The sequence below is a fragment of the Hydractinia symbiolongicarpus genome, chromosome 11 (assembly GCF_029227915.1).
Source record: "Hydractinia symbiolongicarpus strain clone_291-10 chromosome 11, HSymV2.1, whole genome shotgun sequence".
Classification (NCBI taxonomy): Eukaryota; Metazoa; Cnidaria; class Hydrozoa; order Anthoathecata; family Hydractiniidae; genus Hydractinia; species Hydractinia symbiolongicarpus.
The window spans coordinates 8,998,881-9,015,140 of record NC_079885.1 but is presented as its reverse complement, the minus strand read 5'-3'; the positions used below and the strand labels follow the sequence as shown (position 1 = coordinate 9,015,140).

At 32.9% G+C, this 16,260-nt stretch overlaps 2 protein-coding genes and 1 non-coding gene across 3 annotated transcripts in view; 2 read left to right on the top strand and 1 right to left on the bottom strand.

The window, feature by feature from the left end:
• LOC130614801 (peptidyl-prolyl cis-trans isomerase FKBP9-like) overlaps nucleotides 1-16,260 on the top strand; it is a 33,255-nt gene that overhangs the window by 13,047 nt on the left and 3,948 nt on the right. The window lies entirely within an intron of this gene.
• On the top strand, nucleotides 3,231-15,944 carry LOC130614800 (mitochondrial inner membrane protein OXA1L-like). The gene is made up of 9 exons (XM_057436259.1): nucleotides 3,231-3,381; nucleotides 3,473-3,681; nucleotides 10,799-10,979; nucleotides 11,541-12,016; nucleotides 12,858-13,046; nucleotides 13,531-13,635; nucleotides 13,928-14,090; nucleotides 14,565-14,741; nucleotides 15,215-15,944. Exons 2-8 carry the CDS (start codon nucleotides 3,556-3,558, stop codon nucleotides 14,738-14,740), a joined length of 1,416 nt encoding a protein of 471 aa, XP_057292242.1. The 5' UTR covers nucleotides 3,231-3,381; nucleotides 3,473-3,555; the 3' UTR covers nucleotide 14,741; nucleotides 15,215-15,944.
• On the bottom strand, nucleotides 3,258-3,339 carry Trnas-aga (transfer RNA serine (anticodon AGA)). Its single transcript has one exon. It is a non-coding gene; the product is annotated as a tRNA-Ser (tRNA).

Below are 16,260 nucleotides of genomic sequence, written 5' to 3'. Positions count from 1 at the left end.
GATTGAACCTTGTGGAACTCCACAACTAATATGTAATGCACTTGACAGAATGTTAGAAACTGATACACTTTGTGTCCGTCCAGATAGATATGACTTGAACCATTTATTAGCTATTCCACGAATTCCATAGTGTTCTAGTTTTTTTAGTAGTATAGTATGGTTTACTGTGTCGAATGCCTTGGCAAAATCAAGAAAAATAGCGATAGAGTGACTCTGAGTTGCTAATGAAGAAGATATTTTGGTAATTAGATCCAGGACTGCATAGCTAGTTGACTTACCTTTTTGAAATCCATATTGCGAAGGAGATATTATTTTGTATTGATCCAAGAAAGTCGTTAGTTTTTTATGCATAATTTTTTCAATTACTTTGTCAAATAACGGAAGAATCGATACCGGTCTATAGTTTTTTGCTTCATGCCTTGTCCCATTTTTAAACAAAGGAATCACTTTTGCATATTTCAATGCGTCTGGAAACACACCTTCAGAGAATGATTTATTAATGGTAATAGATAATGGTTCAGATAGGAGATCACAATTTTGTTTTATGAGTTTTATAGGGAAATTATACACATCAACTGCTTTAGTGTGATCCAACTTAGATAAGTGGTCTTCCACCTCTTGTGGAGAAACTGCAGAGCAAAAAAATGAAAAAGGGTTTCTGTCTTTTAAAAAGTCGTTAAAATTTTTTTTGGAAGAACTTTTTGGTAATTTTTTGACCAATTCTGGAGCCACATTTGCATAATATAAGTTCATCAAAGAGGCAATGTCTTTTGGATCAGTGAATGTTTTACCATTTTGCTTTATAGCAGTTGGTGTGTTTTGATTTTTGTTCCTATTCAAAAACTGATTAATTCCTTTCCAGAACTTTTTGATGTTGTTTTTATGGTTAAGTAAAGCTAGCCGTACCTAACAGCCGCACCTTAGCCGTACCTTAGCCGTACTTAAGAAAATTCGTAATTAGCAGCTCTGTGTAAGACCACTTGCTTCTAAGCTTAAAATTAGTAGTTAATGTATATCAAAGTTAAATTGTCTAACTTTTATTTCGTTTTTTAGGTGAATATCTATGCCGATAAAAATGTTGAAAAATGGAGCACTCCATCGTCGAGCCCCAGTAACCCCCCAGGGAATCCTCAATGATGAAATACCGATAATAATATATCTTACATGTATTATAATTTTTTATAAAATGATTTTAATACAGATACAAAAGAGATTTTTAAAATTGAATGTATGAAAAACATTAGTAAAGTAAGATTGAACATTATTACGCTGCGGATAATATTAGAGCTAGCGCTAAAAGTGACTACAGCTGGCTAAATTTAAATACGGAGTAGAATTAACGTTTTCGCCAGTTGAAGAACACACGCGTTTTTATTCGTTGGATGTTATAGTTAATGGAAGAGATGTAAACTTTTTATATAAAACAAAAGAACTTTTAAAAAATTTTAATATTCGTTGTTGTTTATGAGTGCACGTTATTTTAATGATGGAAAACGATAAGAAAAAGGAAGAACCTAATAAAGCCGCGAAACAATGTGTGAGTAAAGGTTTTTGATTTTTAATTTTGATTGTGTTAACTGTGTCCCGATTTAATTCAGCATATACACTTTTTATAAAAACAATTTTTTATAAGAACAATGAGGTTAAAAATTATTGACAAATAAGAACGAAATAACAACTATACTCAAGGGCAAAATTTTACTGATTTTTCTAAAAACAACAACAAACATAAAGAAATATTTCTTGACAGAATTAAAATGAGAATGCGCTAACACATGAACAAATAAGATGAAAAATAATAACCAAGAGAATCCAAGTCTAGGTGGTTCTTACAAAAAAAACTGTCATTTCATTCCTCACACACTCTTTTTTTCTATTACAAGAGCAAAATATACACTACTATTTTCTATTTTCAACACCTAAAAAATATTTTATGTTAAGATGAAGTACACTTCTTGGCATACTAGTTTAAACATGCAAAATCACGCCTGGTATTTTCGGTATGTTGTCAAATGGTTCATTCATTTTACCACCCAGACCGATAGTAAAGAAATATTGTCGCGACTAGCACTCCCCACGCTGTGTGTTTATGTTTTATCTCGCGGAAAACCAGAACCCAGAACTTTAAAGAGGACTTAAGTTGAATGTGAGTAAATGAAGGCTAGTAATTAATATTTTATCTATGTTAGATGCTAAGTTAGAGTCTCGATTACTGTTGAATAAATCTTTTGGAATTGACGGAAAATTTCGGGAATATTTTGAACCCAAATATTCCCGATTGTAGTACAGTAAACACACTTATTTCCCTGATTAAAAAATAGCTTTTAGAGAATGGCGGTTAAAGAATAAAATCATAAAAGCGTGCCAAGGTGGTGGCAAGAGAATGAGACATCCTTTATTTTTAGGGCTGTAAATTAAATTATTCTCCTTTCCTGTGTTTAATTTGTCGATTTGGGAATCACCTTCCCGCGCTCTCCCCCGTTTGGTTTCTATAAGAGCAAGATGTTTCGTTAACATTTTTCGTATTTTGCGGGTTCATTGGCGATTGAGAAACAGAAATTCAGTGACACAACAAATTTACCACTACGATTAGCTCAGTTTTTTCCATTAAAATACATTACCTCACCTTAAAAAGAAAAGTGTAGTTACGTACGGCTAAGGTACGGCTTAGGTACGGCTGTTAGGTACGGCTAGCTTTACTTAAGCTGTTTTTATTGGTGTCAAAATAATTTTTATAGTATTGGAATTTTTTAATTTTGATACTATGATTTATTTTATTCCTCAAGAATTTATATTGAGTATATGCTTGCCTATTGCCACTTCTCATAAACATACCATAGAGTTGATTCTTTTCTTTTATCATAAGTAGCATGTGATCATTTATCCATGGTTTTACAGATCTTTTCAATTGAGTTTTTGACATTGGTTTCAATGGCGCATGTTTATCTATTACAGTTGTCAAGTTATCATGAAATACATTATACATTAGGTTTACATCATCCATTGAAGTTAATTCTTGTTTGTTATTTATACCCATAAGTTCATTTCGAAATTCCTCTGTATTGAAGTTTGTATAATCTCTTACCTTTTTGTTGTTCTTCACGCGACTCGTATGTAACGATCGTTCTTGCGCGGAAAGTAGATTGCGATAAAATTTGAATAACGCACTGGTACTTACTTCGGGAAAGTCATCAAAGGATTGCGAAGACTCGTTCTCTTTATAGGATAATTTAAAAAAAACTGGAAAACCTATGTTACGCTGCGAGTAGGATTCGAACCTACGCGGGAAGATCCCATTTGATTTCTAGTCAAACGCCTTAACCACTCGGCCATCGCAGCTGAAATGCAGTGACAGTTGCCCGAATAAATTTTAAACTTAACGTATGTAGTTGTTTTAGAAAAATTATTTGCTTGTGCTTTCTGTTTTTTAAAGTATAAAACTGGTTTTTATTTTTTTCCTAATTTTTTTTAGGTATTTTAATCAAAGTCTAGATAAAAACAAAGAGGGCGCGGGAGCAGCGTCAGGAAGTCAGTCACTGCAAGCAGAAAAACAAAATGGCCGGCATATTTTTTGCACGTGCTTTTAGAAGTTCTCGAAGTTTTTCAGGTTCCTCCATAGTTTCTAAAGTACGTCATGCTAATCAGAGTCGGTCTAAAGTATCTAGCAGCCTACAAAGAAAGGTAACATATAATATCATTCATTTATTTTACCATAATTCCTAGATTACATGTCTGTCTGTGTTTAGTAGCTATAGTTGCAAAATGATTACATCTTAAGCTAGCTATAGCCATGTTTTGATCTTCTTCGTTGAGTATTATGGAAACTGTAACTAATCACTTTATTTCTGTTTCAAGAATTTCTGTTGATATATATATATATATATCTATACTTTCTCCAGTCAATTAAGAACAGCCCACCTGTCAAAATCTTATCAGAACTTTTGGTAATATGTGGTATATATAAGGTCAATATGGGATTATTTTTGAGAGGCAGACTCTGCTTAGAAGTTAACCCAAACGAGAAACGAATCATTTTAATTGGGATGCTGATTAGGGTCCTTGATGCATAAATGACGGTGATGACTTGTTTTTGCTTTGTGTTGTTTGGCTATAGTTAAACTGAAAGACCAAGCCCAGCCGGCACAAGACGTCTTTAAGTGTCTTAAGATGTCTTTTTTAAATCTTCTGATAGAAAACGCTATTAAGATGTCTTTAATGCATCTTTTTAAGAACGTTTTTCAAAAGACATCTTTTATACGTCTTTTGAAAGTAAATAAATTCGAATCTTGTGGTATACGCATTTTAGAAGATCCTTAAAAGACGTCTTTTAAAAGATGTCTTAAAGTTATCCAAAATATATCTTTTAAAAGATGTCTTTTTCTTTTTGTTATAATGCATCTAAAACGCATCTTTTAAAAGACGCCTTCTCCTTCTTCTAAAACTGGTCTAAAATGCGTCTTTCAAAAGATGTTCGTTTTTTTATATGGAAAATTCGATTTAAAAAAAACGGGGGTGTTTGCCAACTTAATTAGCAAGTTTATTTTTTTAGGAAGTCAATTTTTCACAAAATTGAAAGTGGTAATCGTCACTTTTAATTATTTTTAAAAACTAATGTATTTTGGCGACCCTTTATAATACGTTTTTATTTCATTACGTCTTAATTTTGTTTTCCTGCACCTCCTGGCGGATGTTTTTAGACAATTGACCATCGGGGAACATTCAATAACAATTGGCGGTATTTTAATGAAAGTATCTGCGGGATACCGGTTATTTAAAAAGTAAGTACTTTTGTTTTGTGATTCTCGAAGGGAAATTAATTTATAAAATTATAGTAGGTAAGTGGATTAGCTGATGTATTACGTTCTTACCCTTTTATGTATTGTGTGTTTTGTCTTAGTTTTTGGATAGAGAGATTGATTAAGAAAGGCACGGTTGATTCAAGTTATAATGTTTTAAGAATGTTCTACTGTGCTCCAATCATTTACGAAAATAATGAGAATTTTCAGTGAATCCTTTTGCTATTACATAGTATGAAAATGATCACCTTAGGTTTCATTGGTCTTTTTCCCAAACATTTACTGACTATGTTTCTGTGAAAGTCCATTTTTATCTGGAAGTAAGCTATTTCTTTCTCTCTAGAATCTGTCAATGTACGTTTCAAAGATAACTGGGACCAGGCTGCGAAAATTAATAATATTTTATTTATTTACGTTTATATTTATTTTATATTTATGTAATTGTAAAATATATTTATTGTTTAAAGTGTCAATACGTGTTTGATATAAAAAATGTAAAATATTTTTATCGCAAAATATTGGTTGTCTTTAATGTAGTTATTTCTGCAATTTATTAAAAATGTACGTTTAAAAACGTTATTGTAAACGTCTTAAATTTATTTTATCAAATGCCTATTTCTTCCAAAAAGTTCAATAAAAAAACAATAAGAACAATAAAAATAAAAGAAGACGTCTTATAGATAGATAAAAGATGTCTTTCTTAAGATACATTTAAAAGTTGCATTAAAGATGCATTTTAGTCGCTTCTACATCTGTAAAATGTCTAAAAGACGTCTTTAAAAAGACGCGTTGTAAAATAATTTCTTAAAAACGTCTAAAAGATATCTTTGGAAAGACGTCTTCTAAAAGATGTCTAAAAGAGATCTTTTGAAATGCATCTGTGAAAAGACCTCTTTTAGACACTTAAAAAGTTGCATTATAGACGGACAAATCAGTGCTAAAAAAGCCGTCTTTTAGAAATGCGGAAGATGTCTAAAAGACGTATTTTAGAGCTCTTTTTGCCGGCTGGGAGTATAACCTATATAAAATATTCAGTGGCCTGTAGATAAATCTATGGGATCGCCAGTCCTCTACTTACCGCATTCCGTGTTTCTCGCTACTGCGGCTACCATTTTGCGCGACAGACGGACAGACATATACGGGTATTATAATATAGACTAGCCGGAAAACAGTCACAAGCAATGGTTACTGCAAGCAACTGTTAAACGCCCTAAGGATTGCTTAATAAAAACCGCAAACTGTGCGTATTGGCATAGAGAATGTCGCAAATTGAGTGAAGTGATACACCATTGTAGTGTTGCGACTGTAACATATTTTTTCAAAAAATAACTTTCCCGCAACAAAAGCTGAAATAAAAACATAGTTTACAAACCGTTTTTACTCTATCATAGCAAAACAATTGGTCAATATTATTTCTTTTGCGGAAGAAGTTTTTGTGGCAGTTAAAAAGTTACTTGTGATACCAGGCTGAGCGCTTAGTACAGTTAAATGGTGTTACACAGGTGTATAGAGATAATACCCTTAACATTGCAGACTCTGTTTAATAAAAATACAAGAAACAGTCCGTTGCTAACACAGGGCTGAGCAGGTAAACAGTGTTGGATATCCATAGAGGATTGATGACCAAGAAAGTTTAAAAAATAATTGTTACAGTGGGCATGTTGCACATGTGCATATTCATAATTTCTTTTTTTAAAAAACAGTCTGTTTTTAACACTGGGCTAAGCACTTAGTACAGTTAAACAGGTGAAAATACAGGAAAATAATAAAAGATGTACCTAGCTAACTGCATTTAGCATAAGAATTATTGCAGGGTTCGAATTAGAAAATCTATCTATGTTGGCTTGTTCATTAGTAGCTACTTTTTTTTTGACGAGAATTTGTATTTTTTTGTGTCACCTGCAAGCTTTACTTTTTTCTGCGTTACTATTTTTTATGTTGGAGACAAGTGGGGGACGTTTAAAATCATGAACCCTAAATACGTGAACTGAGCGTCTGAACTAGTGACTCTCTCAGTTTTTCTTGTCTCTCTTGTCTCTGATAGCCTTCTATCGCTGTTTTTCGTTTTAAAATTTTAAAACGTGATCTAAAAAAGCATTTAATGCAGGCCTTGCCATGAGCAAACAACCTTCGAGCAATTAATTGCTTGCGTCAAAGTGCAATTTTGCTCGCCATATTTTTCGCTAAAAAAACTTTACATTTAGTCTCTCAGGGCATCTTTTTCAGGAGAGGCGTGCGCCTTGGCACAAACCTAAATTGTTTCAGGCGTGTGATTAAAATGTCCGCCTCATTTCCAGTTTGGTTGAACATGTCCGGAGCTCGTTTCGAACTTTCCTCGGTTAAAACGTCCGATAGATTTCCATCTTGATTGGACACTTTCAGATCTCAGAATTATTGAATAGTCCTTGTCCTTTAAATCCACAAGCAAGCCTATTCATAGCCAACCTGACCATCCTAGCTAATTCGCCGACTCCTGACTTAGTTAAAAAACTACGTAGACATAAATTTCTTTTGCCCGGCCCCTTCGTTGTTGGTAACCAGGTCTTACACAAGAAATCCAGCCATGCTGTTCTTAACTAATGCGGAGGTGAACGCCGACAGAGCATGGATGACGCAAGTCTGCAAAACTGCACTTACAGGCGGAACAGACAATTTATCATGGATTTAATTGTAGATAATTTCTTCATTTGACGAAACAATTGGAAACCATAGCAGGTCCAAATTTAATGATTTATTTTCTTTATGCCGCAACTGTTATTCAAACAATTTTAAAAACGAAACCCACGTGCGGTATAATTTTTTTTCATGTATAAATTTTATGTACCTGACGTGTACCTTTTAAAAAGAGATTTTATTTATTAGTTTTATTTAAACCACGCGGATAAAGATTTTTTTTAATTTGAAAACGAAGCATATTTTTTCCTATTTGCTTGTGATGACCTGAAAAATAAACATTAAATTTATGAAAACAACATTATAGTCATGCATACTATTTCGGACATGTAGAAAAGGAAGTTAAGATTGAGAGAGTCGCTATACCAGTAGACCTCGATCATCGTGTTTGGGGTTCACGATTAAAAACGTCCCCCACTGCAAAATTCTACTGCAAAATGAATGTGCAACAAAGATTATCCTTAATGCCCATATCGCACATGTTTTATAAAATGGTGAATGAACTGTTGCATGATGGGTGGAAAATAATCACACTAAATGTCTTTTCAGTTTCACTTAAAAAACCAATCAATTCTTGAGAAAAACGTTTACACTTATCTCAAAATGTTAATATTTACGTGAGCAATAGAATACTCGGGTAACAAGCATTTACGCAAGCACTACGCGGGCGCGAGCAATTGCTCATGACTCATGGCAAGGCCTGCATTTCTGTCGCTGCTTAAAAATATTTGATTCAATTTTATCATTTTTTTTCGCAAAGTAATTCGCAAAAATGGCATTTCAATTTGCAAATTGCGAATTGGGAACTGCTAACTCTGCTAATTCGAACCCTGTGTTGTAGTCAAACTGCATTTTATACTTTCACTTTTTAAGGAGTAGCTAAATAGCCACAGCCTCAAATAAAAATAAATGTTGCGTAAGATAAAAAGCTCTTATACCAAACAGAATAGTAAAAAGTAAGGCTCTAGCTAGTTAGCCTTCAAAATTTTCGCTCTTATAGCCAATCCTAAAACTGATGCGTTTAAGATCTGTACATAGCTAAAAAACGTGACAATATATTAATCTTAACATTGGTAAACAAACATAAAATGAATATTAAAAAAATATTAAGCTTTCAAAAGATAAAAAAGGCAAACAGGCCTACAAATCTCCCACACATTGCACATGACCATTTTCAATATCAAAATGGCCTTCGTTTATTTCATTCAGCCACAAAAATATATGAAATTGTTGTTTTAAGCGAAAATCTTGGATTCTTTTTGGTTGCGAAAATCTCTGATTGTTTTTTTAAAGAATTAGGCATTGTGATTAGTATACTACCCGCGAGCGGTCAAAACAAAGTTGGTAAAAACATATCGCATTTAGTATTGGTGCGCATTTTAAAAGTTTCGTGTTTCTGTTGCGGGACACAACTTTCGCGGACCGACAAAATACTACTAAAAAATATACTAAAAAAAATTTATTTATTTGATTTTAGATTTTCAATGTATATACACTTATGGAACAATTAGCTACAGTGTATATATACAAGTCCATATTATTTGTCCAGCGCCTCCAGGGTTTAAATTAAAACATTTTTTAAAAACATTTTTTAAGATCAGTTCCCACTTAGGCGTCTCTTGTGTTAATCTTGCAATTTTTAAGCACCTTGGCACCAAGTGTGATGTAAAAAGTACTTGCATGTGCTAGCAAGGAAGAATTTCTTTGCCATGGAAAATGGATGCAATTTTTTGTCCTATCAAACTCCCATCAAATGAATTTTACATAACGTGATTATCAATTCTTATAATTTCCATTTTGTTATCAACTGTAGGGGATTGCAAATATTTAGGCGCAATGCTTTCTCCCCACAAATGTTTGCAACATTCCATAGTGCAGAACGCATCAAGTCATGGAAACATTAGGACCACATTGGTTCTAACTACTTATTAGAAAGCGAAATAAATCTCTGGGGACGAGAATGAAAATATGTATTTTTGATTAAACTACATTATTAATACTTTTAATGCCGTCAATTTCTTTGTGGTAAAAATTATATTTTCGGATTATTTGATTTAATTCCATCTAGTATAATTAAGAAATTATATATCAAACAAAAATCAGCACGTTGAGGTATTAAAATTAAATTTTTACATTTTGCTATAAGATGATTTTACTCCATTTTTTTTTTTAATTTTGGAATAGATCTTTGCTTTCTTCAGATTCCTGAAAGCCTCTTTTACCAAAAGTTTCTGGAACTCTTCCCACAACTTCACTTGGAAAAGTTCATTGACAGTGCCCCCAAGACCCCCTAACTTTTGTTATTACGTTATGACTTACCAACAAAACTGGTTTGATCAACCTCTTAACTTTAAAGTATTGTATTGAAAAACTGAATTTTTATTATCTGCCAAATTTAAATTTCCATCATTCCAAAATTTATTATTTTTAAAAAGGAATTTTAAAATTACTTTTTTGTTCTGGTGGATTCCTGCACGGTTTTGCTTAGTTCAGCTCGATTCTGGTGGTTTCTAGTTGGTTGACCTCTTAGTTACTATTTTTGTAAAGGTCCATGAAAAGTTTAACTCAGGCAGAAGAGCAATAGAAAAGATGTCAACAGTGTATACACAGAAATTTGTTAACCTGTTGCTTTGATTGTGTAGAGCTTGAAACGCCAATCAAGAAAATGTAAAGGGTCATCTAACGAACATCAGGGGAAATATTAGAGTTTAAAGGTTAAAAGTAGCTACCAGATTTGTGTTAAAAATGATTTATTAACAAAATATAAATGTAACAAAAATATTGGGATCTAAATTAGGGTAAATTTAACCATTTGTTTTTAGTGAACAAGGGGGTTGGGGAGTTATGCATGAAGTTGGGAGTGTATTTTTTAGTTTTTAGATCAGATTATTTTCTGCTTTTTAAAAATTTTTTACTAAAAACTAAACATGGTGAATCCCTTTTACAAACCTGATTCTTTATAATATTATTTTGACATGGCTTTCTTCACTCTCCTGAGCATAGACCATATAGCTGTTTTCACTTAGATCCATTCACATATGAGCATTCTCATATTCCTACTCGAAATGAAAGGGCGGAGGGATAGCCTTTCAAAGTGTAGGTAAATTCTTACGTGCAAGGCAAACGTTTAAGAGAAAATCAAAGACAAAGTTTAGAATTTTTTTTGAAAAATTCAAAAATTCTTGTGCATGAAAGTGTTCAACGTTTGGCACAGCAACATGTTAAGAAGTTATGAAAACTTGCAATCAATCATTAGCCCAAGCATAATAAATTATGGCAAAACAGGGTTAGTGCTGTTTTATTGCACTTTTTTACACTTTTCTTAACAGGTTAATACATCTTCCAGAAGAACTTCGCCTTCTTTGCTATTTGCAAACACAAGTAGCAGATCAAATTTACTGGAACCAACGTTTGCTGGGGTGACATTTCCAACAGGTAGCATTCTCAGCAACCTTCAAGTTAGTTGTCTTCACGTTTCGGCTGCTTCATGTGACGATAGTTCTTCAACAGGTATTTGTTTAAAAAGATGCGTAATGTTTTAGTTAATTTTTCATTTTTAATATCAATTCAATTGCCTTGGTGACTAATAAATGGGGTGAAATAAACAGGGGGTCAAGATAACACAAAAGCATGGCACCACTACACACAGATACTGATTTCCTTTGTGCTCAATTTTAATTGATAAAAATGGTGTATATATAGAAAGTTATTCCACCCCCTATTAAATAATTAAGAATTATCCAACCTCCCTGCTTAGTCCAAAGTCTGCTTATTAGAAATTTTCTGATCTGAACGAATGTTCAGATCTAATATTTTAATCTTAGTATTTGGAAAGTTATTGAGAGACAAAAGTTCTTGGGATGCATGTTGTTTCCTGTGTAAAAATTAACACTTTTAACTTCTTTTTGTTTTTGCCTTGAACAAATGTTTTACTCGTTTCGATCAGGAGTTCATAAAAATAACTTCTCACAAACATACCAAATTATTTCACACCAAAATGTTTGACATTGAAGTAATCTTTTAATTGATGAGATAGTAAAATATCCACTTAGCTCAAAATACTTTTTTTAGGAGTAGCTGTTGATGAAGCTGGCTCAGAAGCAAGTGACAACACTGTAGATCCACTATCGAACGACTTGTTGTTACCAGACAGTGGTGGAGGTGGTGCGGATGCGTTGTATCCATTTGAAACTGCGCAAGATGTTTTATCTTCAGGAATGTTGGATGTTCCCCTTTCCAGTTTAGGTTTAGGTGGATACACACCTGTAGGACTTATACAAAATGTTCTTGATTTTGCTCATTTACAATTGGGTTTACCTTGGTGGACTGCAATTGTGGCAGGTACTGTTATATTTCGTGCTTTGGTTTTTCCTTTAATGGTGAAGGGACAAGTCAATTCAGCTAAGTTGAATGCAATTAAACCAGAGTTGGAAAGGTTACAAGAAAAGTTACGCGAAGTTTCGAATTATCAAAATCCCATGGCTAAAGCGCAGGTATCAATGGAGTTGCAAGGACTGTTTCAGAAACATGATTGTCACCCAGTGAAGGTAAAGATTTTCGTGCCATGTAGTTGTGTATTGTATACAAAGCAGTTTTTTAATGTCTGTGCTAGTCATGTTCTAGATGCGATGCTTGAATAAAGATTTTCTTGCCATGTAGTTGTGTATTGTATGCAAATCACTTGTAAAAAGCAGTTTTTAATGTCTGTGCTAGTCATGTTCTAGATACTATGCTTGAAGAAAGCTGAGCCTTTCAACTTTTCTAATTAAAATCTTATTTGCATGTGTTACAAAAAGCTCTATTTTTGTGAATCATAAAACTATTTGCATCAACAAAATTATGTTGCTATTTTTATTTACAAAACATAAATTAATGTACGAAGCCTGTCTATAAGCGAGTTTAAATAATCGCAAAATCAAGAGAAATAGCTTTCGCGAATGATTTTTCACGATAATTAACTTTCCTGATATGCATTAATTATGCAATTTTCAGGGAGTAAAGTTACCAAATAATGCCATCAACAATAAAATATTACATGATTTTGAATTGATTCAATAAGTGGTTAATAATAATTACACAAAACTCTAAACAATAAGGTAGAAGTTTTTTAAGAAGTTTTTTTTTATCTTAAAAGAAATTTAAGAAAACATTAGCGAAATAAACTTTTGCAAATATTTCAATATATTTTAAAGAAATAGCCTTTCCAAAAAAAATTACCGGGTCTTAACTTCTGCGGAGCCTTATTTTCCTGATTTAAGCCAAAAATCTTTAAATCGTGAAGGTTTATTTTTTTAAAGTAGTTACTGCAATTTGAAAATAATTTACCTGGCGTCTTCTACGTCATATATGCATTTATTAGTACTATATATATTATTTTCCCACATTTAGGCAATAATTGCACCACTGGTACAGCTACCATTATTTATTTCATTTTTCTTGGCGTTAAGACAAATGTCTTATTTGCCAGTTGAATCTATGAAAATAGGCGGTCTCTTGTGGTTTCCAGATCTTACAGCGGCTGATCCAACGTTTGTTCTTCCTGTAGTGTGTGCAGCTACCATGTTACTTACAATTGAGGTAAGTTTTTTTTGCAAGTGTATGTGTTTGTATTGGGTTTGGTATAGAAAAAAGAAAATTGGCTAATTATAACTGTTAACAACAAAAAAACCATATTCTATTTTATCAGACTAAACAAACCACTCAAATTTTTTCACCTAGCACTAATAAAGAAGTATTGTGTTATGAATGGTCCTAACTCTTTACCAGTCCTCCATCCAGGCCTATTTATTCATGGCCAAATTTATTTAATATTTTTTTTCCAATTTTTTTTTTCAAAAATACACTAGCTATATTGGTACATCCTTGTCCAGTTGGTCAATCTACAAATTAAAACAGTGTCAATACAACATAAATCTATACTTTTGGTGTGTATTTAGCACGCAGGTACCATGGATGGTTGTTTTAGGAAACCGTCTGTTTGTACTTATCTCCATACTGCTCTAGGTTTTCAATGTATTATTTGCGCCTGTATTCTTTACTTCTGTTTATCTTTTTTTAACAGACAGGAGCTGAAGCTGGCATGGCTAATCCTCAAATGAAAATGATGAAGAATGTGTTTCGTGGGATGTGTTTTGTTATGGTACCACTCACTTATAAATTCCCTACGGTTAGTTCAATAGTTTACTTCTTGTTAGTGCAAGATCGTTCAAAACGACGATTTTGCGCGAAAAGTATCTTATTTAGTATCTATATCTTTTTTAGTTCTATCGTATCAAAAAGTAGGTATCACACTTCAGTGTTATTTTAGAAATTAATAAATAAATTGATTCAAGAGCAAATAAATTAATATATAAATTGATGCAAGAGCGACATCGTGAATTTCTGTGTATTTAATAAGTATTTTCTGCTTCGTTTTATTTTTGATGTAAACACCGGGATCTGTTGTTTTTACTTACCAGGCAATCTTTTTGTATTGGATGACATCAAATGCAATTTCTTTGGTACAAGTTTTTGCAATGAAAACCCCAGCAGTGAAGAACTATTTCGGAATTCCCGAACCGATTATTCATCCAGTCAACCCGAATGTGAAAACAGGCAGTTTTTTTGAAAACTTGAAAGCCGGTATGTAACGCATGCTTATCAGGGAACAAATTATTTGCGGAAAATTATTTGTGCAACTTTTTTCGCTAATTTTCCCAAAAATTTAGCGCACAAAATAAAGCATTTTAGGACCACTTATCCGCTACATAAGTTCTTCAAAAATGCCTTCCTCAAAAACAGTGCAACCTCCTTAAGACGGACACTTTATCCAGATCCAGCACGGTTATTTCCCCCAGAATTTGCGTCTATAACGTTGACAAAGAAAAAGCTGTTCATAATACTTTCGTTTTCTACCTAAAATGTCCAAAAACGTCTCTATTTAGCAAAATTGTATTTCTTTAGGATAAATTGTCATACAAAAATGTTTCTTTGCCTAACTGGGGATGCCTAATGTATTCTCGGCTTGAAGTAGAATTTTTTCCGCGTTTTTTGCCAAAATAAACAACCAAGAAAATTGTCTTCCCGCGTTATCCTAATTTTTTGTTCGTTTTGCAGGATATAAAAACGCACAAGAAGCTGCTATTGTGAAACACACTGAAAAAATGAAAGAGAGGAAGTACAAATCATCCTTAAATAATGCTTATCAAGAAACTTTCGAGTATAATCCGCGAACGAAAGAAAACGAGGAACTCTTTAAAGCTGCTAAAGAAAATATGAAACGTAAACCATGAGGTTCGTTGATGTTTTTTTCCAATTCGCCCAATGTGTTTACCCAGGTAAAAAATAATTTTTTAGGGAGTTGGGGAATGTTTGGGGCGTTAGAGAAATGTTTCGGGCAAAGTACAAAATAAATTGTTTATGAAACAAAGTATTTAGATTGATTTAGAAAACAGCCTATCTGTATCACGTGTGTAAAGCACAATTTGCATCGACTTAAAATTTTTAGCAACTCATCAAAACAGTATTTTGACAAGATTGAGACTAAGGTTTAAAAGTGTTCTGGCTTATAGTGTATTGGATTTTTTTAGACAAGGTTTTAATGTCTTTAATCGTTATTAGACAGTTTTACTTTGTGTTTTACGTTGTGTAGTCGTCTGGTGTCAATGTCAGCAAAAAATACTGATCAATAATTTTCTGTTCTGCTTGCGCTTAAGTTGCGTTGAATGACACGATTTTAACCAGCTATGACATTTTTTTCTTTATAGAAATTAATCTTCGGAAGAGCGTGCAAGGTGTACAACACGCGGTATATCGAGTTCACTGGATGCGCTAAAAAATCACGTAGCATGACTTTACGTACAGTTAAATCGTAAATGACCTGCATATTTTAATTTTTATATTAAAGATTATTTTTGTGTTTGAGAAAACAACGCAGATAAATTATTTTTCTTACGTTACTGCAGAAAAAAAAAATGAACTATTCAAATAACTTTCTGATTATTTTCATTCAAAGCTGCTACCATCTCGAATGTACGCGAGGTCGTCAATAAGGTATTATTGCAAATGCTCTTCCAAAATAGTAATATTTTCATGGGTGCATTGTGACTCTCGTTCCTGTAAAAAGAAATCCTAAGATCAATGTGAAAGTATCGTTCACGATAACGCACTGACTCTCTAATTTAAACATCTGCGTCGGAGAGTGGTATATCCGGCGATGACTATCCTTTTATTTGTCAAGTTTGTTTACATTTGGATACAATATTGTTTACGTTTGGATAAATAGGTAGCTGTGTTAATGAAGTATAAACATCGAAGCATGGTTTTTTTTCCAACGTGGCAAAAACTATTCTCAAAGTTGTATTTATTATACCGAAATGTTATGATCTTTCGTCGTTTTGTAGAAATTTTATAACGCATGAAGATTTGTATGAAGACTTCCTGGCTTTATTTGCAGAAGTTGTTTTTATTGGTTGAAGATGTAATTGTGTACATAGACTAACTGGTTTGTTATTAACGCAGCAATCTGTCGAAATGCACGCTTTTTTTGTTAAGGAGCGCTAGGACGTGGTTTTTTAAAAAAACTCAGCATTCACCATGTCTCTTTTATTCAGTTGCGTCTTGATTCTTGAGTTGTCAGTTTAATTGAGCCTCTATTTTTACCAACTATGACAGCTCTAGCTCCTGGTCGATTTGTCCGCGATGAAGAATTTTGTATCTTTTATCCTTACTTTTCTTGCTATCTCTCGATTGTTTTTTAATTTCCCCCATCTGTTTATTTTTAAAAACTTTTGTTCTAAAAAGGTTAGGAAGT